Here is a 26,782-nt window from a genome sequence, read left to right on the forward strand (position 1 = left end):
CACGCAAGCGCAACCCTGCCGTAATTGATAAGCCCCGCCCACTTGCTGCATAAGCTCCACCCACCTGCAGGTCTCCAGGCAGCAGCGATACATACATGGGCAGATTAGATTTCCTGCCGCTAGGGTGCGTCTAGATTTCTACCCTAATAATGTTCTAGGTGTAATAATGTGATCAGTCCAGATGACTAATTGTATCTAAATGTTTATTTACGAATCATTTGAGAGTGACAAAAAAAAGAGACATTAATAACAAAAACACTGGCTTGAAAGAAAGAAGCATTGCATGGAACAAAAAAAATATATATTACTACTAATTCTGAAACCTTTATTTTCTTCATGTGCAAAGCAAAACGAACAGAATAGCATTTGTATTAAAAAAAAGTATATATATATAAATATATAAATATTCTACAGATAACCTACAGTTTATGCATGTATTACGGGACTCTAAGTCAATTCAGTGGCAATACAAAGAAATTTTACATTTGTTGATTTTAATGATCATAAAATGTAAATCAATTTACAGGTTGTGATTCCAAAAATAAAATATTAAATAAGATCAAACATTTTTCACTCATTCATACAGGTAGGTTGAATACAATTCAACCTATACAATTAAACATGGTGCTGAAGACAAAAAAAGGCTTGGTAATGGATCAGCATAAGGCGTAAAGAACATGACATCTCCGTGAAAAAAAAAAAAAAATTAAAAGCAAGACAAAGAGCTGGTAATTAAACCATAGCAGCGTCTCTGTAACAAATACCCTTTAGTTACACCGTAGTTAAATTATTCTTCAAAATGACACTTCATTAGGTATTTGATCCCAAATAATACAGCACATATTTGTGACTACAGAAAAAACAAGTAAAAACAAATAAAAGCTTTTTTCTCATCAGGGTTAAAAAGCCACTATGATCCTAACAGCACATAATTGGCCCTCAGTTGTGAAGTCTGTAACTGATTGGTTCCTGGTTTTCGAACTCCATCAGTAGGTACGCCGTGTGGTGTAGTCCAGTACCATGCTGGCAGCTCCCAGCAGGGCAGGATCCTCCAGCTCAGACACCATGATTTTGGTCCCCTGCGCCGAGGGCAGAGCGCGCTGGCAGATGACCTGATGAACTGGATCTTCGTAATGCTTCGCCAGAACACCAGATAGGATCACTAGAGATGGGTTGATCATGTGCAGGATGTTCACAATGCCCAAACCAAGGGCAGTACCCGCTGTTACGGAAGAGAAGAGAGACTATTAGCGCTTTTCTTCACCACAAACCTGCAGGAGAATAACGCGTGTACTTGGATTTGCGTCTTACCGGTGTGAAGTACACTCTCAGCTTTGGAGTTGCCGAGGCGAGCGGCGTTGATCAGATGAAGAGCATTCACCTGTTCTTTGTTATTCACAGTCATTCCCTCCACCGACAGCAAGTCCTCTGTCATCAAACGTAAAAGAAACATGTAATTGGAACAGTGCCACGTTTTACTTGGAAACACTCTTATATTATGCACAACTCCTTTACAACTTAAAGTTTTAGCAAACAATCCTATCATCATATCAAATATATCGTATAGCTAAAGTATAATTTCCAGTTCTCATATGGCAGTAATTACATTATTATAAATAATGTAAAATGCAGAACAGGGAATTGTGGGAACATTTATAGTGAATTTTATATCAGTGATTTTTTTTGTTTGTTTGATTTTTTATTTTATTTTTACATTTTTGAGCAAGTCCTTTCAAATAAAAAAACAAACTATTTTACAGTTCTTGCCCGTTGCTTGAACACATTTTGCAAAACTTCACTCGTTGTGCCAAAACTTTACACACAAGTAAACATGACACAACACTCGGAAATATACTGTATATAAAAGTGCAGTTCATTATTAGTTCATGCTAACTAATGTAGTTAAATAATGAACCTTATCGTAAAGTGTTACCATTAAATGTTTATTATAAAACATACATTAAAATAATGGCACTTAAATAAATCAGACTTCCAACAACTCTTTTCATATTTTGTAGAGACAACTGTCACGCTATGAAAGAAAAGTTAATAGGTGTTTCTACTTTTACTTGCGATTCCTCTCTCAAATAAGGGCTAGGTCCGTTTTTGTTTAAGGGTTGTGGAAAAAAAATTTCAGCAACATTTTTGAGTGGGTTTAAGTCTGAATGTTAAACTATGGTGTGGTAAAAATGATTACACAGATATGTGATAAAAATAGTAAGGGTTTACACCACTGTTAACTGTGATGTTTTACTGATGTAAAACAAACCAGTTTAGTTTTCTGGTATCAACTGAAAAGTTAAAATTGTGAAAAGGAAACCATTTGTGACAGAGTAGGTGAGGCAGATATGCACGCTTTAGCGCAACTCTTGGTGTGTGTGTGCGTCTGGTCGTCTCACCGTCATGGAGTCTCTTGGCTTCTCTCTGAAGAGCGAGACCTGACGAGTAGGCCTCTATGCAGCCGTGGCTGCCACACATGCACTCTGGTCCTTCCAGCGAGACCACGATGTGTCCCAGTTCAGCTGCGCAAAACGTGCTGCCGTGGATCAACTCATTATGCTGGATTATACCACCTCCAATTCCTGCACATATAAACACAAGACAAAGATAATTACAAGCAGAACTCCGGCAGTCAAAGAAATAACAATTATATCAGCATCAGTCTTTAATTATGCATTAGATACGTGCGATCGAACAGGAATCTGAACCAGGGGGTTCCTCTTGATACAATAGCAGTTAAAATCTCCATGTCTAATACTCGCATACCATACACACACCTTTATCACTGAAAACCAATATTTCACAGTGTGTCCTGGTTCCATCTAAGAAAACATTGTAATTAGTGTGCCATGTTTGTTCCAGTAAGTTACTATACATAATATTAACATGATAACAGGATAACGATATTTGACGATCATTTAGTGTGCAATGCAAAATAAAGGTTCAGAAGTGTTTTCTAAAATATATCTCTGTTCAAAGTGATCAATCTGAAAAAAAAAAAGATAAAATATACACTACCGTATTTTCCGGACTATAAGTCGCACTTTTTTTCATAGTTTGGCTGGTCCTGCGACTTATAGTCAGGTGCGACTTATATATCAAATTTAATTCATACTGACTGACAAGAATAAACATATAGCCGCGAGAATGCGCTCTATGCTGCTCCTGTAGCCTAATATTTACTTATAGACAACAACTTAGAAAGACTGAACACAAACAAAATGCCCCCATAAAGAAAATGTTATTCTGCAAAACACAAACAGCATGTAGTAAAACATGCAGCGGAGAACGAGTCTCACAGCGTTCGTCTCGCGCGGCTGCGCCTCTCCCGGCAGAGAGTTCAAGCCTCTGTGGACTCGTTCCTTTAGCTCTGGCCATCTTGCTTACAGTCCGCAAGTAGATTTCTTTTTCTTCTTCATTTCACAGTTAAAGTAACCTCTGCTTTTCGCCAGTCCCTTACAAGTTTCTCACTCACTTCAAACTTTCTTTCTTCTGCTCGGGTTATGCAATGAAGCGGGCACGAGCGAGTGCACGCGAGCAGGTGCTCGCATGCGCGCGCGGGTGCTCGCATGCGCGCGGCTCCAGTTCTGCCCTAATGCGACTTATAGTCCAGTGCGACTTATATATGTTTTTTTCCGCGTCATGACGCATTTTTTGACTGATGCGACTTATACTCCGGAGCGACTTATAGTCCGGAAAATACGGTACTCTTTAAAACACTGGGGTCAGTGTGATGTTTAAATGTTTTTGAAAGAAGTCTTTTATGCTTACCAAGGCTACATTTATTTAATCAAAAATACAGTGAATTTGTAAAATTGTAATATAATTCAATATACTTTAAAATGTAATGTTCCTTCGATGGCAAAGCCATTACTCTAATCTTCAGTGTAGAAAGTTCAAAATAACTTTTTTTTAAAAATGTCTTTACTTTAGGTCAATTTAATGCATCCTTGATAAATAAAAATATGAATGTCTTTGTACAAAGTACATAAAAATATATAAACTTGCATATTATTATTAGTAGTAGTATTACTATATATATTATTAATACAATTATATTATATATAAAACTTAATTTAAATAAACAAATATCATTTAGCAGTACCGTAAAAAAAAAAAATATATATTATTTTTCAGGCATAAATGGCACCTTTTTGTGAGAATGACCCTTCTATGAAATGGGGTAGGAGGCTGCTTGTCAAAAGTTAAAGTGATAACCTGGTCAAAGAGTCTCACCAGTCTGACTGTTTTCAATCCACTTCCTTTTCATGTCTCATTGTCATTGTCAAATCAAAGGTAAACCCACCACCCTAGACACTAGCAGCAGTGAGGGGCGTAAGAATGGGAACAAACCGGTTCCAGTAATAATGGTGACAAAGTTCTCCACTCCTTTCCCATGGCCAAACTTCTTCTCGGCGAGGGCTGCGCAGTTGCCATCGTTATCAACCCACACAGGCAGATGAAGGGCGCTGGAGAGAGGCGTACGGATGTCCACCGAACTCCACTCGTTTATTAGCTTAGTGGAGTGGAGGACCACACCTTCTTGTGGGTTCACACGCCCCCCTGTGCTCACACCTGAAAGAAATAAAAGAAAACGGACAGTGAACGACTTGAGTGATTGTATGGACAGACAGAAGGAAACATGGGACATGCGCAGACATACCGACACCCAGGATTCTGCAGTTAAGGTGAACGGCGTCAGCCAGCGCCTGTTTGCACATGGTCAGAATCAGCTCTATCCTTTCCTCAAACGTCTTAGGATTCAACTGGTTATACTTCTTAACCACTTTACCCTGAAACACAAGCAAACATACAAAGCAGTAAATTACAAATGATCTAACCATACATTTCTTTCCCTAATCATGTTCCGCAAAATACACTGGGAATCAGATTGCAAAATACAAAAATTGGGATTAGTACAACTTTTTTTAAAGAACACTGCAAGAAAATGCATAAAATGTATCAAAAGTTTACAGTTAAGACATATAATCTATTTTAAATAAATAGTTTTCTCTTGAACTTTCTGGAATTTCTTTTGAAATGTATCAAAGGATCCTGAAAATCCTTGTGGTTTCCAAAAAATATTAAGCAGCAGCACAACTGATAATAATAATAATAATAATAATAATAATAATAATAATAATAATAATAATAATAATAGAGATGATGAGAAGAAATGTATTAAAAATAATAAATGCTTCTTGACCTGCTAAAAATTAAGCGTAGTATCACAGGAATAAATTACATTTTAAAACATATTTAAATAGAAAACGTTTTTTTTAAATGGTAATAATATCGAATTTATCTATTTTTGATTAAATAAACGCAGCCTTGGTAAGAAAAAGACTTCATTCAAAAACCAAATACAAATTGGTAACACTTTATTTTTTAGGTGACGTAGTTAGTTAAACGTTACAACATGTACTTACTATAGTAATAACAATAAATTATGTATAATTACAACTAATCCTAAACCAAACACTAACATAACTGTAACTCTATAGTAAGTACATGTAGTTAGTTAATATTACTCAGCAAGCACAATATAACTACGTTACCTTAAAATAAAGTGTAACCAATACAGACGCCACACTTCGAAACACTTATTTTATACATGCAAATTAAAAATAGTATTTCAATAATCTCTCATTGCAATAGGAGACATATTTTTGCTTGTATATAGTTGATTTGATCATTTGTGAGTATCTCTTCATCACTCTGACAAGAAGTATGGAATATTGCAGTATTTATTATAAATAATTTATCTTTGTATATATCTTTTTATTGTTATTATTATTATTAGATGTCATCTCCCATCATAATCTTTAATCTAAATTAGTTCCCCTCCCTCTTTCAGTGACTTCTCTTTTCTGTTAACATGTTTACTGGCGCGAGAGCGGATGCAACCTGTCCCTCACATGACATTACAGCAATAGCAAACCACAACCATCCAATCAATTCCTGACTCGTTCAAGAAGCCGTTTCACTCATCCCAAAGATAAGTGAGCATTTAAACTCAGCAATGCTTCACGGTGGTCAAATATTAAAATGAACTAATTACATATTTAATGGTGTATCCCTTAGTCTGCAACACCCGGAAAACTTGTTCACCATTCACACACAAAGAAAGAGAGGATTCTCAACGTACCGCTGTTTGTTTTACAGTCAGTTCTGTGTGTAGATGAAATGTTGACATAAGTGCTGCATATTTAAAAAAACACAGCTGTGCTGAGAATATACAGCGTATCCCAAACTTTGTATGTTACCACCTCATAGTTCCTGATGAAGTGGATCTCAACATCAAACTCCAGAGGTGGGCTCTACATACCTTCATACTGACAATGCCGACACGGAGGTTGGTCCCTCCCAGGTCAACAGCAAGGGCACTCTGTGTCTCCAGAATGTGGTCAATATCTTGAGAGATACACTCCTTCACCGGTGGGAAACAGAACTTCTTTTGTAGCGGCTCAGATAGATCAATGGCCTGCAGGAACTTCAAGATGCGTTGAACCGCATTTCCATCACCATAGATCTTGGAGCTTGTGGATAGAGCAAGAAGACAGTTTAGAGTTTAGAGAGTTGTGTTGCAAATGACACACTATACACTATTCACCTATACATTTTGTATTTATGTTTTTATCGACGCAGTTAAAGCTGCAACAATAGTATCGGCTGTATTGCAGGTTTTTTTTTTTTTTTATCAATTCATTTCTATACCTCTTGTGTATAATAAGCACTCTTCTGTGTGTTAAACACAATCTACTAAATAGAGACAACTTCATTATAAAAGAAAAAACTATGCAAAAAATATATAATCATAATCCATGATTAATCAAAAATTATCTGAATTACAAAAATGACTGAGAAGAGATAAGTTTCCATTAACTTTAACTTAACGACTTAAATAATTGTTTGTACCTTACATTAGGCTATCAAATAACTTCAGAAACTTGGAATATTATGCATGAAAACTTTATGGTGCTTTTTATGCTTTTAGTGTGGCTTAACAATAAAACAGAATCAGACGTCACTGAGAAGCTGCAGCCGTGGCGGGAATGATTTTGGGTGTGGCGGCACGCCACGGCAGCATGAATGTAGCGGAAACACTATGTGTGTGCGTGTGCGTGTGTACATTACAGGCCAGAAATTTGGACACATTACTATTTGTAATGTTTTTGAAAGAAGTTTCTTCTGCTCAATAAGCCTGCATTTATTTGATCAAAAATAGAGAAACAAAAGTAATATTGTGATATATTATTACAATTTAAAAAAGTAATATTGTGATATATTATTACAATTTAAAATAATTGGTTTTCAATTGATTATACTTTAAATGATCATTTATTTCTGTGTTGCAAAGCTGAATTTTCAGTATCATTCCTCCAGTCTTCAGTGTCACATGATCCTTCAGAAATCATTCTAATATGATGATTCATTTTCAAAGTTAGAAACATTTCTGCTGCCAAATATTTTTTCATAACCTGTGATAAATTTTTATAATACTTTGATGAATAAAAAGTAAAAAAAAAAAAAAAGTTAAGAAAAAGAAAAGAAGCAAATGTTTTAAAAATAGAAATCTTTTGTAACAACAATATATACACCAAATATAACCAAATATTTCATATTTTAAATTGTAATAATATATCACAATATTTAAAAAAAATCTGTATTTTTGATCAAATAAATGCAGGCTTGATGAGCATAAAATACTTCTTTCAAAAGCATTACAAATAGCAAAATAGTAATGTGTCCAAACTTTTGGCCTGTACTATATTTTATATATATATATATATATATATATATATATATATATATATATATATATATATATATATATATATATATATATATATATATATATATATAGTATTTAAGTTTCATTTCAGTTAGGTAAAATTGCCAAATATGAGTGGATTTATCAGACTACATGAAATGTGATTTAATGATGCCCATTAAATCAAATATGCATTGCAAATATGCAAATTAACATCCGATATATATCAGTCTATAACTACATTCAAGTGTGATTTTAAAACAGGTTGTTTATGAATAGTGTAATAGTTTAAGACTTTAGTGTAATAGTTTAAGTTTGTTAACTAAAAACTATTAAATACTGTTGAAATAAATAAATAAGCTGAAATTAAATATATTTATTAGATGAAAAACTTGACTGATAAAATAAGTACTAAAATTACTAAATAAAATAAAAAATACATTTAAAAAAATCAAACAAAAGCACATAACATTACTAAAATGAAAAATAAAATATTGATAAACATATTATGTGATACAAAAAAACCCCACTAAATTAGGCATATTTAGTGAAAATAAAAAAAATATATCTATAATATATTCTTCTAAGAACTGCATTATAATCATTATATTTGATGCTTGCAAATAGAATTTGCCTAAAAGGTAACAAAAATAGCTCATTACCAGGGGTAGCGTTTTCCAAACTGCAGCTCCAGAGCATGGTAGATTTTATTATGTGTGTCTGCGTCTCGCACATGTAGAACATTCTCCCCTATTGTCAAAATAACATGAATTGGTAAAACTGGTCCATCAAGGCTAATACTAAAGAAACTCAATTAAACAAAAAGTAGTCTTTGCCTATTTATAAGAATAAACATGCAATGCTGGTTTCAAGAAACCAAACAAAATACTCTACATCCTGACTAAAATTAACGCTTTGAAGAACAGTATAAGAACAGTAAAATGCTGATCATATCCTGCCATAATGCCTTCTCTCTAAAGGTCATCAAGTCATATTGGTATCTAATCTCACCTGTTTCTCGACCTGTCTGGCGAGTACCCAGGTTAATGACAGGTGTTCCAAAAGCTCCGGCCTCACGAACTCCACAGCTGCTGTTCCCAATCATGCAGCCGGCGTGAGCCACCAGCTGGATGAACTGATCAAACGGGACATGCTTTACCGCACGGAATTTCGGATGCTGCTCGATTCCCTTCCGCCTCATCACACGAACCATCTCTTTACTGCCTACATAAGACAAATACAGAGCAGTTCATTCAAGGAAGGATTGCCCAGACTCCTTCAGAGCAAGTTAAGATGTTTCTATTATGATTTCTCTCCTCCATACAAGGGAAGAAATAAAAAAAGTCTGAGTAAAAAAACATTTACGGCCTCATTAGTCATAAAAATCAGCGAACAGAGGGAGTGGCTGAGAACGATGACGTTGATGTCATGTGCTAGTTTGAGTTGTAGTTCAGTAATGGCGGCGGAGAAAGATGCGAATGAAACCATTCATTCCGTTGTGGCGCCGCTCCCGAATATCCTGAACAATATTTGCTGGGGTTTGTTGGTGGACATGATGCTGTGGCCCTCCACCCCAACAGGGTGAATTCGGGAAAAGTTTGATTTTCCAGCTCGCTCCGTTAGTGTTGCAGGAGTTGGTGAAGCTATTTGGACGGTAACCATTTCTTGTGGGGTCGGAAGGTATTGCCATCATTTAAATTACAGGGAAAAATGTAAAAATCTCAGGCTGAGTTACCTTCTGCTTTTGACAAACGCAAGGTCGTGAGGTGATGTAATAGCTGTCCGAATCCACATCTCTACGATTTTCAAGAATATATCACTTCAAAATTCACTGTTTATAATCATTTTTGACCACTGCAGAGCACCATACCTTTGCTCTTTGCTGTTATTTGGATGCTTTTCTAGACTTGTATTTCTTTAAAATGCTGGCAAGTATTTACAAGAGTAATATATTTCATCACCGCTCAAACAAATTAAAATAAAAGCACTTAAACATCTGAACTGGTCTGTTAGCAGCATTTATTATCATACCAAGCATATGACATTTTATTTACAGCATACAATCATGTTACGGACCACGTGAGCAGCGCGTTCCAGATCACAAAACTCTCCCCTCCACCGTGGCGTAAATAAATCACAATCCGAATGCATGAGTTTTAGGTTTTATCCTATGGCTTTATCACTGTCTGAGGTGGCATGCAGAAGTGCACATTTATGTTGTCGGATTTCCATGTGTGAAACAGGCGAAGGGTGCATGACATACGTCACAACCAAACATTAGCGATTGGTTATGGCAGATCCAGAGTGGCTCAGGGCAGATCCAATAGTTTTAAACCTCAACAGAGTGCCCGCCTTCGCGGAAATAAACCCTTGTCAATGGAGAGTGGCCAGACTCTATGTACAAATAAAATGTACAAGAGTCTGGTAAAATCAGGTTAATTATAATATATACCCATGGCCAAAATTATTGGCTTCCTTGGTAAATATGACCAAAGATGGCTGTAAATCATTAATCTAAATTGTTTATCCTTTTGATCCATAATTTAAAAAATGTGTAATTATATTATGTTTTTTTTTTTTTTTTGGTGTTGAAGTTGAACACTACTGTAAAATTACTCGTACTATGATATAAAAATGTTGGCCATGCCACCTTCCCTTAGTGTCAGGGCCATTTTATTGTTTAGACTCCTTGCGTTTCAGCAAACAGACTGGAGTTATATTCCAACAAAAGAAAAAAAGCACCCCTGCTTTGACTGCCTCCTAAAGTTGTGTCTACCTTTCATTAACACCAAACTCAAAACAAACCAAGGCTGTTTTGTCTGTTTATGTTATCTTAGACCGCTGACAAAGCCACTGAGGGTCGCATTAAGTATTTTAATCTGACAAACTGTAGTCGTACTCAGGAAGCAAATGTGTGTATAATCTTCCGATGCAAAAGTGGAAAGGGTCAGAGAGAAAGAAAAACAGAAAACGAGAGAAACAGCTAACCTGCGTCAATATTTGGGAAGAGAATGAGAGTTTTCTTGTTGAAGGAGATGAGAGCGTCCAACATTAACTCGTAGATCTTAATGGAGTTTTTGATGTCTGTGGTAACAGGATGCTGAAGGGCCACAATATAATCCTGCTCCTTCACTTCATCCCCTGTTTAAGAATGAACCACGTGCATAAATGATACTATTAGTAATTTTAACAAAACAAAAAGTAGTATTTTACGCTGTATTAATGTTCAATTTTAATATATTCATTTACATTTGTTTACATACCAATCCAAGACTTGATGATGTCAGCGTAATCGTCTCGTTGGTGGGCGGTGAGCAGCTTGTCGTACGAGGGACAGCCAGCCAATAAGATACGAGAATGGTCTTCGCACATGGAGATGAGGTGTCTCTCGGCTGAGTGTGTGCAGACGGCGTGGTAGTGTGCCAGTTTGGAGATGGCATGACGAATTGAATCATCAATGGTTCCGCTCACTTCTCCACCTTCAAGGTGCAATATGCGAATGTTCATTAGAGACGCCGCCGTCGCCAAGGCCAGCGCGTCAAAGCGGTCACCGTGAACGAGCAGAATGTCAGGGGCGAGACGCTGGAGTACGTCAGGAAGCTTCACCAGCGCAAGACCCACGGACTCTACCATGGCAGCTTCGTCCTCACCACGAACAATGGTGTGCAATTTAGAGCCGATATCAAACTCATCCTGCTCAATCATACGGAACGTGTTTCTGCGGAAAAGAAAGACAAAAATAATCATTAAATATGACTTATATGCTGCACATAACGATTATTTTAATAATCGATTAATCAAGTGAAAAATGTATTATCAACAAATAAATACATTTGAATCCATTATTTATAAAAAACTGTTATTACACATCCAGCCCAGTGAAGTCTGAAATTTAACAGAGACAGGATGGGCCTTGACAGATGCAAATTTTAAATACTCGTAGGACATTCTCAGGACAATCATAACTTTTACAGATAAGGATAAATCGTAACGAAAGTTATGTGCTGAGGAAAACAGTTTTTAAAACACTTTATTTGAATAGCTTGATATGATGCATTCCCATGCAGGACTTCACAATAAGGACTGCCCGATGGCCCGGGGTTATTGTAAACATCGTTCGGGACAGTTGCCCAATTAAAAAGAAAACTCAATACAATAGTGTGAGAAGTTTTGTGTGTGCACACTCTCTTTCACATCTTCTTTTGCATGTACGGATATATTCACACTAGTGTTAAACGGTATACCGGTACTAGAAAAGTATAACGATACTTTGCTCTTAAAAAAGATACGATATGAAATTTTATTAGTACCGGTACTTTAAGAATGACAGCACACTAATAAGAGCTATATTTCCTAATTTGCGTCTATGTGTGACAGCAGGAGTCAGGAGTGTGTGCAGAGCTCTGCTCCCCCCATTTACTAAACATTGGAAGCAGAACAGTCAAATATAATCGCGCATGACAAAGAAAGCAACAGAAACATGTATGCATAAGAAAATAATTACAAATATGGCAAGTATTCAGGTAAACACAGTCGGATAGGCTTTAGTGTCTTTAGTGAACGAACAGAGTTGAGTGAGAAATTGTTACAGTGTCATGAAATTTTCATTTTATGAGGTTTTTCAACATTAATATGAGTTACCCTAGCCTGAATATTGTCCTCAAGTGGCTACAAATTTTGATTGGTGTAAACCGAGTTCAGGCTGTCTTTCTCTGCCTTTGAGAAAATGAGAGCCCAGAGGAGCTGATCTTGAATTCTCCTGCTATGACGTCCAGGAAAGGTTACCGCCCCTTCCTCTGCTCTGCCCACCCAGAGAATTAGTAGAGAAAGGATTCAGTTTATCAGTCGTGATGTCAGCACAGGCTTTACCATATGGATTCGACAGCACCGCCACAAACATGGAGTAATAGTGTTCATTAATGCCTGATCTGTGATCAGTGATTTCTGATGTGTAGCTAATCATTAAAGTTCACACAGACTTTCTTTCTAAATCATTTAATACTGTCAGTCCCTATAACGTTACCTGTATTCATGTCGATGTCGTGTTTGCTGTTAGCTATGGTGAAAGTAGGGCTGGGCAAAATTATCACAATATAATTTTCCATATCAGCCGATATCGATAAATATCACGATAAAGGTAAAAGGTTAAGGTTTATTTCTTTAAAGTTTAAAGGCATATTTCTGCTTCTAAGTGAAATATGTAGAAAACAGACAGTTAACTGTGGTTTTAAACTATCCTTTATTGTCAAAACATGACAAACACTTCCCAAACAGGTGAACAATTTATTAAAACTGAGGTAGATTTATTTATTAAAATCTTAACTGTGGCCAGCATGTTTTTACTCTACACTATATATCAATAATATAATTATATATACTTAATTGTGTAAGTAGTAGTATTATTAGTTACTATAACTGAAAATTACAGTTACTCTTGAAAAACATGAAAAGTTAATTTGCATGTTTGTTCTATTCTATTTGTGCTATTGCTTGTAATTTGATTATTTGTTCTTATATAATCGCTGACAGTTTACTTGTCTTTGACAATATTTGAAATTTATATGAGCTAGGCTCATAGATTTTGGTGTCACAATATTATTTATTAATGTAATGGGTCAAAAACAAGACAGTATCTAACCAGTATAACCATGTTGTTTATCTGTATTTATTTCTTGTTTTGGTGGGGCCAGTGAAAATTTGGGCAGGGAAATTAAAAATCCTTATATAAAGATAAACTGAAGGAAAAAAATCCTTATATTATATTATATTATATTATATTATATTATATTATATTATATTATATTATATTATATTATATTATATTATATTATATTATATTATATTATATTATATTGAACACTACCATAAAATTAAGGAAGGAGCCCTGTCATATTAAGAACAACTTGGGATCTACCAGATAAACAGTTCACCCAAAAGTGAAAATGATGTCATTAATTACTTACCCTAATGTCGTTCGACATCCATTCATCTTCGGATCAGAAATTAAGATATGTTTGTTGAAATCCGATGGCTCAGAAAGGCCTTCATTGACACCAATGTCATTTCCTCTCAAGACCAATAAAAGGCACTAAAGACGTCGTTACAAAGCCCATCTCACTACAGAGGCTCTACAGTAATTTTATGAAGCGTTTTTGTGCACAATAAAACAAAATAATGACTTATATAGTGATGGGCCGATTTCTTAACAAAGTTTCAAGCCGTTATGAATCAGCGTATTGATTCAAGATTTGGATCGCGTGTCAAACTGCTGAAATCACGTGACATTGGCGATCCGAATCGATACGCTGATTCATAACGGTTTGAATCTTTGTTTTGAAATCGGCTCATCACTATATAAGTTGTTATTTTGTTTAGTTTTTTTGCGCACAAAAACTATTCTCGTCGCTTCCTAAAATTATTGTACAGCCACTGTCGTGAAATGACCTTTTAAAGGAATAGTTCACCCAAAAATAAAAAAAATCATTTCCTCACCCAGTTATCATTTACTCACCCTCAAGCTGTCCCAAGCTGTATTAATGTCTTTGTTCTGCTGTACATAAAGAAAGATATTTTGAAGAATGTGTGTAACCAAGCAGATAGAGCAACCATTGACTACCATAGTGTGGCAGGAAAATACTATGGTAGTCAGTGGGGGGCCGAGATCTACTTGGTTAAATATCTTCCTTTATTTATAGCAGAACTAAGAAATGTATACAGGTTTGGAACAACTTGAGGGTGAGTAAATAATGACAGCATTTTCATTTTTGGGTGAACTATCTCTTTGACAATGACATCTTTAGTGCCTTGTATGGGTCTTGAGAGAGGAAATTACATTGGTGTCAATGGAGGCCTTTCTGAGCCATCGGATTTCAACAAAAATTTCTTCATTTGTGTTCCGAAGATGAACAGAGGTCTTACGGGTGTGGAACGACATGAGGGTAAGTAGTTAATAACAGAATTCTAATTTTTGGATGAACTAACCCTTTGGTTTGGCTTCATAGATAAAAGACAAGGGCTTCTATCCACCATCAGCAGTCCACTGTGAGAGCCAAACTCCTGCCGTTAAGAGCTACATTCCAACATTTCCATGACAACAGTGAGAAACAGTGCTGCTTCATGTTTTGAAGCTTTAGCGCCCAGATGACTATAGAGTTGCTGTGAGACGTTCTGACAAATTAGAATTCTGCCATTTACTCACCCTTATGTCATCATTCCAAATCTGTATGACTTACATTCTTCCATGGAACAAAAAAATATATATTTTGAAGAATATCTGCTTTTCAACCATTTGGATGAACGGTTCTAAGAATGTAAGGAATGCTTTCAGTTATATTTCCACAAGCTTGGTTTGGCACGGCATGATTACAAACCGTTCATTGTGACATTGCTACTTAGGATTGGTCACATGTCTGTTGCTTGGCTACCAGTTTCTCTGTAGCTGGCCATGTGCACAGCGCTATTTGAGTGACGTGTAACTTAATCACGTGAAAAGAAATATCTGAGCATCCTCCTGGTCGCTATTTACATCTGTTATCAGCCCTAGAGGAAAAAAAAATCAAACCGTATTCATACCGGCTGCGCCGGAACAACAGGAAATGGAACAGTTAAGCAACGAGAGCAGTTTGGCTCTCGGAGAGTTTATCGGAGTTGTTGATCAGATAGATTTATCAGTTATAAACCGCACCCATCAAAAGGCACATGGTCGGTATATGTTTCTTTATTGCTAGTTGTAGTTTAGTGTTTTTGTGTAATTTCCTGTGTATGTTAATGATTAAAAAAAAGGAGAGAGAGAGAGTTTGTGAATGAGACGTTGTTTTTTCAGCTCTTACGGGGATTTTTTTGGAGTGAAAAAAATGATGTAATAAACGTAATAAAACATCAGTAAAGTTTGGTCATCATTCAGATGGGGTATACGCTACATTTTGTGTCCAAAAACATCTTGGGATGAGGTTTTCACTCATATTTTTGTCTCAGGGGGATGAAAGACAACAATTCCCAGAATGCTTCGCTGCCTAGTGAGGCCACTCCCAAAGCCAACGCTACTTGTTTTACTGTGACTGAGTTGGAAAACAGACACAACAATTAAATACTGAATGTGTCTGTTCAATATCATTAGAGTCGCCGAACAAGTGTCACAGCGCTAACGCTGCAGGAGTCAGAATACATTTACTGTCATAAATGAGCTGATGAGCTCTCGTGATGAGAGCTGAGGCAATCTTGTCCACTCTCACGTTATATTCATTCACAGCGCATGTTCAGTCTGCTACGTTTTCAGTTCATGCCTTTGGAAGCTTAACTTTCATAGAAATGAATTTGAGAAGTTGAAACACTTCCACTGCTCAGCATAGCTCTGGTTAAATGAATGCCTGCAGCTGGGAGCTGAGGGGGGGTATTCGGAGTATATTCGATCATTTGAATATACTCCAGAGTTTCTACTGATACAAAGTCATGCTAATCACTAGGGGTGTAACGATACACTCGTGTCACGATTCGATATGCATCTCGATACTAAACTCAGATACAATCAAGAATGTATCCCGATATTTTAAGGCAAAATAAAGTTATTATATAATATTATTATTTGTGTTTTATAATCAGGACCCACAAATATTATACATTATGTATAGTTGTTGTATGATTCTATGTAATAAGATTATTAATGTAATGTATGTCACTCACTGAAACTCTAAACTTTTTTTTTTTTTTTCTCACACATTATTCACTCTTTCAATGCAGGCAGCATCTCTCCCCAAGCCTGCTATGCCCTGCCTCTCCTGCTATTAATGCAGTCTGTAAGAATAAACATCTGAAATGCTTTGAATAATCATAACACTAAAACTAAATGTGATCTGGTTATTTAAATGATGTTTGCGCGTTCACTAAGGAGTGTCGCTTTATATGGTTTTTGCGCGTTGACTTTAAGGAGTGTCGCTTTAAATAATGTTTGCGCTTTCACTGAGGAGCGCCGTTCCGCCAGCATGTGCACTTCAGATGATCAATGCAATCCTTCACAGCTCTAATCACAAGAAAGCTTGTCAGAATGACCGCTCTCAAGCTGTAAACATTTAGCTCATACAAGAATTTTAATTATGCATTTCCTCTCTCATGTTGTTCTCGTGCGTCACAGAATCATTTGAACGTCCGTATTTACTACAGTATGTGCGTCGTGCTAAATATATTCATCACATAAAGCCATTGTGTCTCTTCAGAAGACTTGAAGACTAAAGAACATTTGGATTAGACACTCGATTAGTTATTTTTACATGCCTTTATGACATTCTTTGCATATTTTAAGTTTGAGAGGAATGGACTTTAAAAATGGAGGGACATAAATCCCTCAGGTTTCAGAATATCTTCATTTGTGCTTGGAAGTTAAATAAAATAAACAACATGATGGTGAGTACATGATGGACAGAGTTTACATTTGTGGTAGCCCTCTATTGTTCGTTTGTATTTGGGTGAATTATACCTTATAAATACGGCCTACTACAGCAAGTTGAGCCTTGGATAAAACAACTCTATATCGCAAATCATATCGTTTCCATCAACGATACATATCGCCATGTTTTTATATCGCGATATATGGTTTAACGATACATCGTTACACCCCTAATCCCTGAAGTAACCCTTTAAACAGATAATGTGACTTGATGCTCAGAAGTCTTACCCATAATCATCAATGAGATGTGAACCCAGCACCACCACCTCCAGGTCAAAGATTTCAGGGTGAGACTTAATGCCAAACATGATGGGGGCGAGTTTAGAGTAGTCCGCTCTGTTACAGGTGGCCACGCACACGCGTAGTCGCTTCAACCCCTTCTCCGATCGCTCCATCTTCTCCTGTGTTTGCTGGGTCTTCAGATAGTAAAGCTCCTAAATGAGGAACATGATGACAAATATATATTATCTTCTGAGACTGCATAGAGCAGAATTGATATGCGAATTTAGTCACGACAAAATGTTTTACATGTAGCACTGAATTTTATTGCTTTCAAAATGTTACAACATTGGAAAATCATTTTTAAAAAATTGTTTGTTTAGTAGAATCATTAAGCACCATCCTTCTGCTAGAAGATATAGTTCCTGACATGTAAACTAAAGTTATATAGATAATAGATGTATTTCAGCATAGCTTGAACCCTGTGTTGACCAATCAACATCACAGTTCTGAACTGGATCCGTTTTTATGCACTGCCATTCAAAAGTTTAGGATCAATAACATTTTTAATGATTCAATTTAGTGAGGTGGTAATACACTGATCAAAAGAGACAGCAAAGACGTTCATAATGTTAAAGAAGATTTCAGAGAGATTTAAAATAAATGCTATTGTTTTGAAGTACTTTCTTCTTTCTATTCATAAAAGAATCCTGAAGCAAACAATGCTACCCAAAATTACATTAAGCATGGTTTTCATCATTGATAATAAATGGTTTATTAGAATGATTTCTGTAAAGTGACACTGAAGACTGGAGTAATGATGCTGAAAATACACCGGATTTTTAAATATAATAATTATTGTATTTTTATCAATTGATTGCAACCTAGAGTAAAAGAGACTTTTTCAAAAACATTTAACAAAAACGTACTAATCCCAATAAACTTTTGAATGACAGTGTATGTTAAAATAAAAGAGAAAATAAAACTGTAGTTAATCAGAGCGAGCCTTTCATGCCGGGTTGCCAAATTGAGAAGGATCATACTTACATGAGTATTTCTGACCTGAACACTCTGAAGCATGAAAACAGAATAAGGAAAGAACAGAGGTATATTTTGCTATGTAACTTCATTGAGGAATATAAAACTATGCATCTGTTACTAAAGTGACTAAAGTTTTTTACTGCACCACAGCAGACATTGCTACACACCCTTTCTATGCAGGGACACTTTCAAATGCCTTTTTCTGTTTTTGGACATTGACCATTTAAAGACTTCAAATCTGTTTTATAGGCAAAAAGCAAACAACACAAATGGAAAGTAGAAGAAGCAAAGTACATGGAACATAGAGAGGCTATCATTATGAGTGTCAAAGTCCCACTGCATTACGAATAAATTGCCAAACAAGGCAAAATCAAACGATATTTAACCCCTCAAAAGCCTTATACTTGAAATAAGTCAGACTTTTTTTAATGGAAACTTTAGACAAATAAAAAAAAAAAGAGGAAAAAATTAAAAAGCGTTTGCCAATGTGCTTTATGTTGTGTCATATCTGATACATCAGGCTTTTATGGCCCATATACTATGATTTAGATAACAGAGAACTCATCCTTGAGGAGGTAAAACACCTCAATTATTCAGAAGCCCAAACTGAGCGTAAATATGCAATTTAGTGAAGATGTTGACATTTTTTATGGTCAAAACAGAAGATGAAAAGCTTGTAATGAAATCTTTACAGCATACCAGTTGAGATGTTTTATGTGCTTGTGCTCTATATGAAATATCTGTGAAAGACTATTAGTTACTACTATCTAATTCACTAAACCTAACACTCATAATAATGAACTGGTTTGAGTAGAGCCAACTCAAATTAAAGAAAATAGTTCAATCAAATTAACTTTAGAGCATTTAGAACTTTAAAGTTTAAAAAACTAACACATTTTAAGTAATCTGATGCAAACAATTATAATTGAGAGATATAAAAAAAACGTTCCTCAAAGGCTTTTCGTATCATGGGAGCAAAGACACATATACCACAACCTGAAGATGGACATTTATACAATTATGCTAAAAGACCTCTAAAGAATGTGGTAGATTGCTGAATAATAATAAAAAAAAACCTGTTGTAGGCTACACACAGTTTTAATCATGTTTATAGTTTAGAAGCCTTAGAAATTAATTTATCAAATATGAAACAGTAGGCTTTATAGGGTTAAGCATTTAACAGAATTTTTTTGAAGAAAAAAAAAAATTGTCATCCAGCTAGAATATAATTGTAATGCCAAAACAACTAGTTGTGTTTATCTGATTTGATTTAAGATGAGCATATTGTCATAAAATGGTTTCATACAGCATAGCATTGTTAGAAGAGCAAAATTCAGAGGCTTTAAACCACTCAAACTCCAAAGAAAACTCATCCAAAAAAAGGAATGCCCCAAGGGTGTGTCTTGGACCAAATGCAAATAAATTAAAATTTGTGGTTTGAGTCGTCTTCTTTTGCCACAAAGCCAAGATAACTGGAAAATCAAGTCAAATGTAACTTGTCAGAACTAAATACCATGTCAAACCAGTACAGTGTACAGTGACCAACTTGTTAGTGAGCTATAAAAATGAACTCAAGAGAGGAGCATTTTAATAAATGTATGCACCACATAAAAACATCTGGCAAGTTTTTATAACAGCCACCATTTAAATATATATATATATATATTTTTTTTACTCCAAATAATAATAATAATAATAATAATAATAATAATAATAATATAATATATATATATATATATATATATATATATATATATATATATATATATATATATATATATATATATATATATATATATTCTTTTTACAGAGAAAATATTTATTGAAATTAAAGCAATACAACGAATGTGTCTTGAAAAGAAAGATTTTTTTATTAAAAAAATGTACGTAAAATTGTTAATGTACAACGTTTTGCTACCTTTTTAAATTAACCACAAGAAAACCTCTACAGAATGGTCATCATAAATGTTACCAGACTATTGGTTGATTTCGAAAATATTACATGGCTGTATTTTTAGTGCTAACAGTCAAAAAATAAAAAGAAATATTGAAAAATATTATAATATTTTTTGGTGATATCATGTTTTTTTGTTCTTACTGCGAATCATCCATAAAAGAGTAAGCTACATTTTTAATTTGCAGGGTATAAAGGTGGACTAACATTCATAGCATAATACTCACTACTCTTGAGTACTTTTAAAAGGGCTACTTTTTACTCCTACTTTGAGTAGTATTTAGGACAGGTACTTTTACTCTACTTAAATACAAATTTTTGACAAGTAACAGTACTTCTACTTGAGTACGCTTTTTCAGTACTCTTTCCACCACTGTCTGTAATCAGCGTGGATACGTCATCAAAATATGCAGCATTGATTTATCCAGAAAACACACATGGGTTGGTCCCCTGAGCCAAACAGAAATCTTTTTTTATTTCATTATAATTTTATTACTATCCTCAATATGTGTTTGAGAAGATTATTGAAATGTCCGTTTATGAAAATAGCCACCCACGTGTAACCATAGCCTCAGTTTATTTTATTTCACGGTTTGTTGGTCACAACTTGTTGTATTGTTTGCATTAGTTTTTCATGTTCAAATAATAAAATATTTCCCTGAAGAAAATTGTTTGTTTCAGTGTTGTTTTTATATAACAATCTTTCTATTTACTTTACTACTTGAACTTTTTGGGACACACTGTCAGTAAATAAAATACACCTGTTTTCACTCAAAAACCTAGACACACCTAGAATAATGTTATGGTAAATGGCTATAACTTGCTATGGGGTTGTTACATGTAGACAACATTTCAGTGCAGAACAAGCAAGTCTAACTTTTTAAAGGAAAAAATCTAAACTTCATGAAGTTCTGTTTGAGTTCACAGTAAAAAAATACCACATTTTTGCTGCCGTTTTTCTTGAAATTATTTAATTTAATCCAGTCTCAGAATAAATAAATGTAAAATTGGGACATCAAATGAGCTAGATGGAAACGTCAGGTTCTCCTGTTTAAAATGATATACAGCACTTGATGCTAACTGCTAGAATAGGTGAGAAAAACAAAGAAAAGTAGAGGCACGTCAGACGCCCCCAAAATGTTCTAGGTCTTTAAGGGTTAAAAACTAATGTTAGACCTACCTTAAAAGCCTGAAAAGTAGGGATGCACCGAAATGAAATTCTTGGCCGAAGCCGAAACCGAATAATAATGAAATGCTTGGCCGAAGGCCGAAGGCCGAATACCGAACGCGGTGTTTCGCATTTTTTCCATTTATTTGGCAATTTTTTTTTACCATTACAATAATTAAATAGTAAAAATTTGCTTTTTACTATTTTGTGTTGCTTTTCAGAGAAATAAATCAAATAACAAAAATACAATTTCAAAATATTTATTTAACACTGAATTTTTTTTAACATTCCAGCAGATATTATACAAACTAAGCACAACATAACTTAAAATAAATAATTAGTAAAATAAAAAAAATATTTTTATTTGGCCATCTTAGAAGCCCCCCTTCTTGAATAGCCTATGTTAGGCCTATAACTGACTGCTGAAAGAATGTAACTCTGTATGTCTACAACAACTAATGTGCATTAGATAGTGCAAAAAATGTGGATGAACCCACAACAAATAAATAACTGTCTTAGACATAAGCCTACTTAGCCTACTTCTTCAGGAAAAGTGGCAGGTTCTTCTTTATGAAAAGTAGCTTCTCTGCTTTCTCACATGAAAGTCGGTTCCTCTTCTCATCGATGACATGAGCACTAAATTTCAGCACTAAACAGTGCTTCCACACTGCTGACATGTTTGCTGCATAAAGCACGCAGCTCTCACTCTACGTGGGTTACTTTTTGATCGCGTCATTAACAACGTCATTGTTCGGCCAAAATTATTCGGCCTTTTTACTTATTCGGCCGAATGCCGAAAGTGCTTTTTTTGGCTATTTTCGGCCGAATAATTTCGGTTGCCGAATATTCGGTGCATCCCTACTGAAAAGCATTGTTTATTTGATTAGTATCTTTGCTCAATAGTATTTATTTGTGCTGCTTCTTGTATTTAAGTTATTTGTTCTTATATTCTTTATTTTTATTAGTCCTTTTTTCCCTGAACATAGCAAATACCGAACCACTGAAACCGTGAACCTAAAACCGTGATACCGAACCGTGAGAAATCTGTCCCGCTATACCCAGAGTAATGTATGTGAGGGGGTGCCACAAAAAATTCAAAGGGTGCCATGAAAAAGGTTTGGAAACACTAGTTTAAGACAGTGCTAGGCCTTCTGGGAAATCTTCAGCACTTCACACTTCCATCACAGTTGTCCTACATAGGGCACATCTCATCTATCCAAACAAGCCTTCTGTTTCTGTTGTATTCATAAAAATAAAAACCAGAAGTCATGTTGCTTATGGCATTCTGACTAAGTATCCACATCATTCAAGACACTGTTTCCAGCTCACACACTCATCATCCCATCATCATGCTAAAAGGCATCACAAGACTCTAGCTGCACCCTACTCATTACAAACGGGGGAGGAAGGGATGGAAGGAGGCAGAAGGAACGAGGAAAAGTAAATGACAAAATGGCATCAGACTCACGTGTGGGTTTCTAGCATGTCCTGGCATCATGGTGTGTGCAGTGTTGTCTTTCCCGCTGCTGTCTGAATCACACGGATCCCCTTTCTAGCTGCTCTCCCTCTATTCACTGTCTCTGACAGCCATTAACACAAAAAGGAGGAGGACAGCTGCCCCCTGCACGCTTCACACAAAGCCGCACAGAGACGGAACGCCCCAGGAGGCGGAGTCAGAACAACTCTTGCACACCAATTGGCTGCAAGGCCGTTTGTCTCCCCCCCTGCATCCTCTCTAGTCCAGAGAGTGGATTTAAGCCAGCAAATGCAGGGAGGAGGAAACACAAACAGTTGCCAAGCACTTGTACACAGAATCCTCCCTTTCTGTTTTAATTAGGATTGTTTCCTTTACGCAGAATAATCAAAAGCATGTGTACGTCATTTGTACATTCCATCACATTATTGAAATTTCACAACAAAGTTAAAATATTAAATGATTCACAATTCTGATAAATTAGATTCTGTAGCCAAGTGGCACTTCACACTGATTTACAGAGGCATTTTTAGTGTTATTTTTTCTAACCAGATAGACACATTTTTTTGATAAAATTATTTTTAGATACAAACTTTTTTTAGGTTTTTTTTTTCAATTTAAATTGCTTGATTATATATATATATATAAAATCAAGCAATTTAAATAAAATTCCCACCAGATTTATTAGAAAAAATCATTTGTTAAAATATACAGTATCAGACATTACAACATTACAAATAAAAAATAGAGGAACTTTTTGCATATTTGGCATATCTTTCTGTGTTTTTGAAGATAGGTCTGAAAATATTAATATACTATTATATTTATATATACATTATAATAATTTCTTAATAAAACTAACTACTTTCTAAGAAAACGATGCCGAAATCATTGAAAACTACATTTGTGAATATTTTCAAATGACCGCCATTTTAATTTATTCATCATAAATTATTATTTTTATTGAATTACTTTCCTTTATTGAATTACTTTACTATTAAAATAATTCAACATCAACCACATGGCAATAAATGTCTCACATTTTATATGTAGCTTTTCAATGGTATTTTTGACCCAAGACATTCCCTATTATTTAATATAATGTATTTATTATAATATGTATAATGTATTGTATGATTTATTATACTTGCTGACACAACTATGATACATAAAGAGTAACTGACAAACACACAACATTTTTTTTTTACATTATAGCCACTTTAATTTATGCGTTTATCATAAACTACTCTTTTCTCTGAATTTCTGAGTTACTTTGCAGTGAAGCAATACAACACCAAACAGACCAAAACATTTTTTTTTAGCTCAAGCTGTTTTTGACATGATTGTGCTCCGTAAAAGAGCCACGTCCTCATAACCTGCGACCTCCACAGTAAGAGTGACGAAACAGGTACAGTGTGCCACTCTATGTGACTGACTGCGTCTGAATAACCTCTAAAGCCATGCAAATCTCTTTACATTTGTAAGGGTGTGTTGTGTGCTGAGCATTAAACTTTAGTGGGGTGGACAAGGAACTGTTTGTTTGCATTTCAACTGTTACATCCTAAAGCAGAATTGAAGCATTGCATTGACAGAGAGCGTGTTTTATGTGTTTTATGGTCTGCATCAAGAAGTAACAGACGTCACATTAACAGAGATAAGTGTGAAGAAATGATCGGCTATAAGGAAGCTCTTAAGACGTTACTACTCCAATCTTCCCGTGTCCATATAATTTCTTTTTAGTCTGAATATTGATCTGAAAAGGTGCAACATCAACATCAATTCTCCTTTTTTGGATTAAGCAGTAATGGCATGTTGAGCTACTGTGGTTCCTATGAGTGCGAGTTTTAAACATACCCGGTCTTGAAAAGGCTCAGTGAGGAAGAGATTCACATAAACACGTGTACAAAGTGCAAATCACAAGCTTCAACCAGAGGTGAGAGACAAGGAAAAAAAACATATACAGACACAGCATGCAGTCTGTTTAGTAAGTTGTATCACTATTAGTGGGATAGTTCACAATAATACAGATAAGCATCTGAAACTGGGGCACATCTTTGTCAATAGAGACTGGGTCCGTAAAAACAAAGGAAAATGGTGCCATCTACTGGAAGATTAAGAGACAAGCACAGGACCAGGAATGACATCACTTTGTAGGCCAAAACACAGAGGAGTTATTAGCATTTTAGCACTTCCGGGTCCCTCGTCCCAAAAGTCAATGTATTAAAGGTGCACTATGTAGTATTTTTGCAGTAAAATATCCAAAAACCACCAGGCCAGTGTTATATATTTTGTTCAGTTGAGTTCTTACAATATCCCAAATGTTCAACTATTTGTAAATTTTGAGAAAATTGCCTTTTTAACCAATGAGCTGGACATCTGAGGGAGTCGCCTGTCAATTGCTTCATATCTGCGCTACCCTCAGTTTCCGGTTTTATTCTGCAGAAACGTTTTACTCTTAGCGAAGCCCGTTTCCGCCACTAATAAAAAATAAAAAAAGAAAGAAATTGCGACTTTTTATCTCAGAATTCTGACTTTTTTCTCACAATTGCGAACTGTAAAGTCACAATTCTGAGATATAAAGTCGCAATTGTGAGTTATAAAGTCATTGACTGAAGTGGTAACCATCCTTTTACAATTAATTTATTATTTCAAATATTATCAAAACCGAGCATATTGAGGTCAATAAAATTCATTCTCAAAAGAAATCCTGAACGCATATTCTGATGCGTTATTAATAAAATATGTTATTAATGATTCGTTATTTATGAAATATGATCCCAGCAGCGCCACGCTCAGGTGACTGTATGTATAGCGACATGTCATAGGCCCAACTGGACTTGTCGTTACTGAACACACTCGTTCTCTTAGGAAATCGTGTATTACAGCACATTCTGAGGGTGGTGATGTTCTGGGGATTATATTTCCACAATATGAACGTTGCCGAACAAGACCACGCCCCTTATTTTGCGTGTTCTTGTGAGGCTTCACCTCACATCCATTCTGTTTCAGTGCCAATTAATTGCATTTAAAATCCCCTCTCAAGAGCGCGTTTGCTCAAGAGATATTAATGCCGCTGAGGTAATAAGACAATCATTCATTAGCTAAAACTACAGTTAAAATACTTATTATAATGTGTTCACGACACAACTCATGTGTCGGGACGCGGCAGATCAATGACTTTATAACTCACAATTGCGACTTTATATCTCAGAATTCTGACTTTATAACTCGCAATTGTGAGAAAAAAAGTCAGAATTCTGAGATAAAAAGTCGCAAATTCTTCTTTTTTTAAATTTCCATTCGTTCGTGCTCAACTCGTCGAGACTTTCGAGAAATGTGTATACACATAATGTACTGTCTTTATAAAGTAACCTCTTATTAAACTGTTTCTACACTTACAAAGTTCTCAATGCTTCGGTTTGCATCTAGGGACCCTCATTATGCTACCTTGTAAGTGTGAGGCTATTTTGAGTCACATACAGCAAACATCTCCTCACTATCTGCAAGCTCCACAAACGGCAACAAAAACAAACTTGGGCAGTCTCTGGACAACGGAACTTAATAAACAGTGCTCCAGCCAATAACCGACAAGAATGATTTGGGGGTGGAGGTTTGGGGTTAGTGCGCATGCACATGGCGGGGGGGATGGTGTATAGAAGAGGGAAGTTCGAATTACATGATTTTGATGTCGCCAACACACGACCAAAGAGACG

General features: G+C 35.5%; 1 protein-coding gene across 8 annotated transcripts in view; it reads right to left on the reverse strand.

Moving 5' to 3' along the window:
• Positions 1 to 262: 262 nt before the first annotated feature.
• gne (glucosamine (UDP-N-acetyl)-2-epimerase/N-acetylmannosamine kinase) overlaps positions 263 to 26,782 on the reverse strand; it is a 36,424-nt gene continuing 9,904 nt past the window's right edge. For 3 of the 8 annotated variants that reach the window (XM_067441999.1, XM_067441997.1, XM_067442003.1), the window contains exons 2-13: positions 18,480 to 18,503; positions 17,442 to 17,647; positions 11,038 to 11,492; positions 10,763 to 10,915; positions 8,786 to 8,998; positions 8,437 to 8,524; positions 6,329 to 6,539; positions 4,664 to 4,793; positions 4,354 to 4,575; positions 2,400 to 2,582; positions 1,312 to 1,428; positions 263 to 1,222 (exon numbers count right to left, since the gene is read on the reverse strand). In XM_067441999.1, coding sequence (XP_067298100.1) covers positions 987 to 1,222; positions 1,312 to 1,428; positions 2,400 to 2,582; positions 4,354 to 4,575; positions 4,664 to 4,793; positions 6,329 to 6,539; positions 8,437 to 8,524; positions 8,786 to 8,998; positions 10,763 to 10,915; positions 11,038 to 11,492; positions 17,442 to 17,647; positions 18,480 to 18,503 — 2,238 coding nt within the window. In that variant the 3' untranslated portion in view covers positions 263 to 986. Of the gene's footprint in view, positions 1,223 to 1,311; positions 1,429 to 2,399; positions 2,583 to 4,353; positions 4,576 to 4,663; positions 4,794 to 6,328; positions 6,540 to 8,436; positions 8,525 to 8,785; positions 8,999 to 10,762; positions 10,916 to 11,037; positions 11,493 to 17,441; positions 17,648 to 18,479; positions 18,504 to 23,063; positions 23,234 to 24,923; positions 25,041 to 26,782 lie in introns of those variants that run through there. The other 5 variants (XM_067441998.1, XM_067442002.1, XM_067442000.1 and 2 more) reach the window with 4 other exon arrangements.

Source organism: Pseudorasbora parva, chromosome 4, assembly GCF_024679245.1.
Source record: "Pseudorasbora parva isolate DD20220531a chromosome 4, ASM2467924v1, whole genome shotgun sequence".
Taxonomy (NCBI): Eukaryota; Metazoa; Chordata; class Actinopteri; order Cypriniformes; family Gobionidae; genus Pseudorasbora; species Pseudorasbora parva.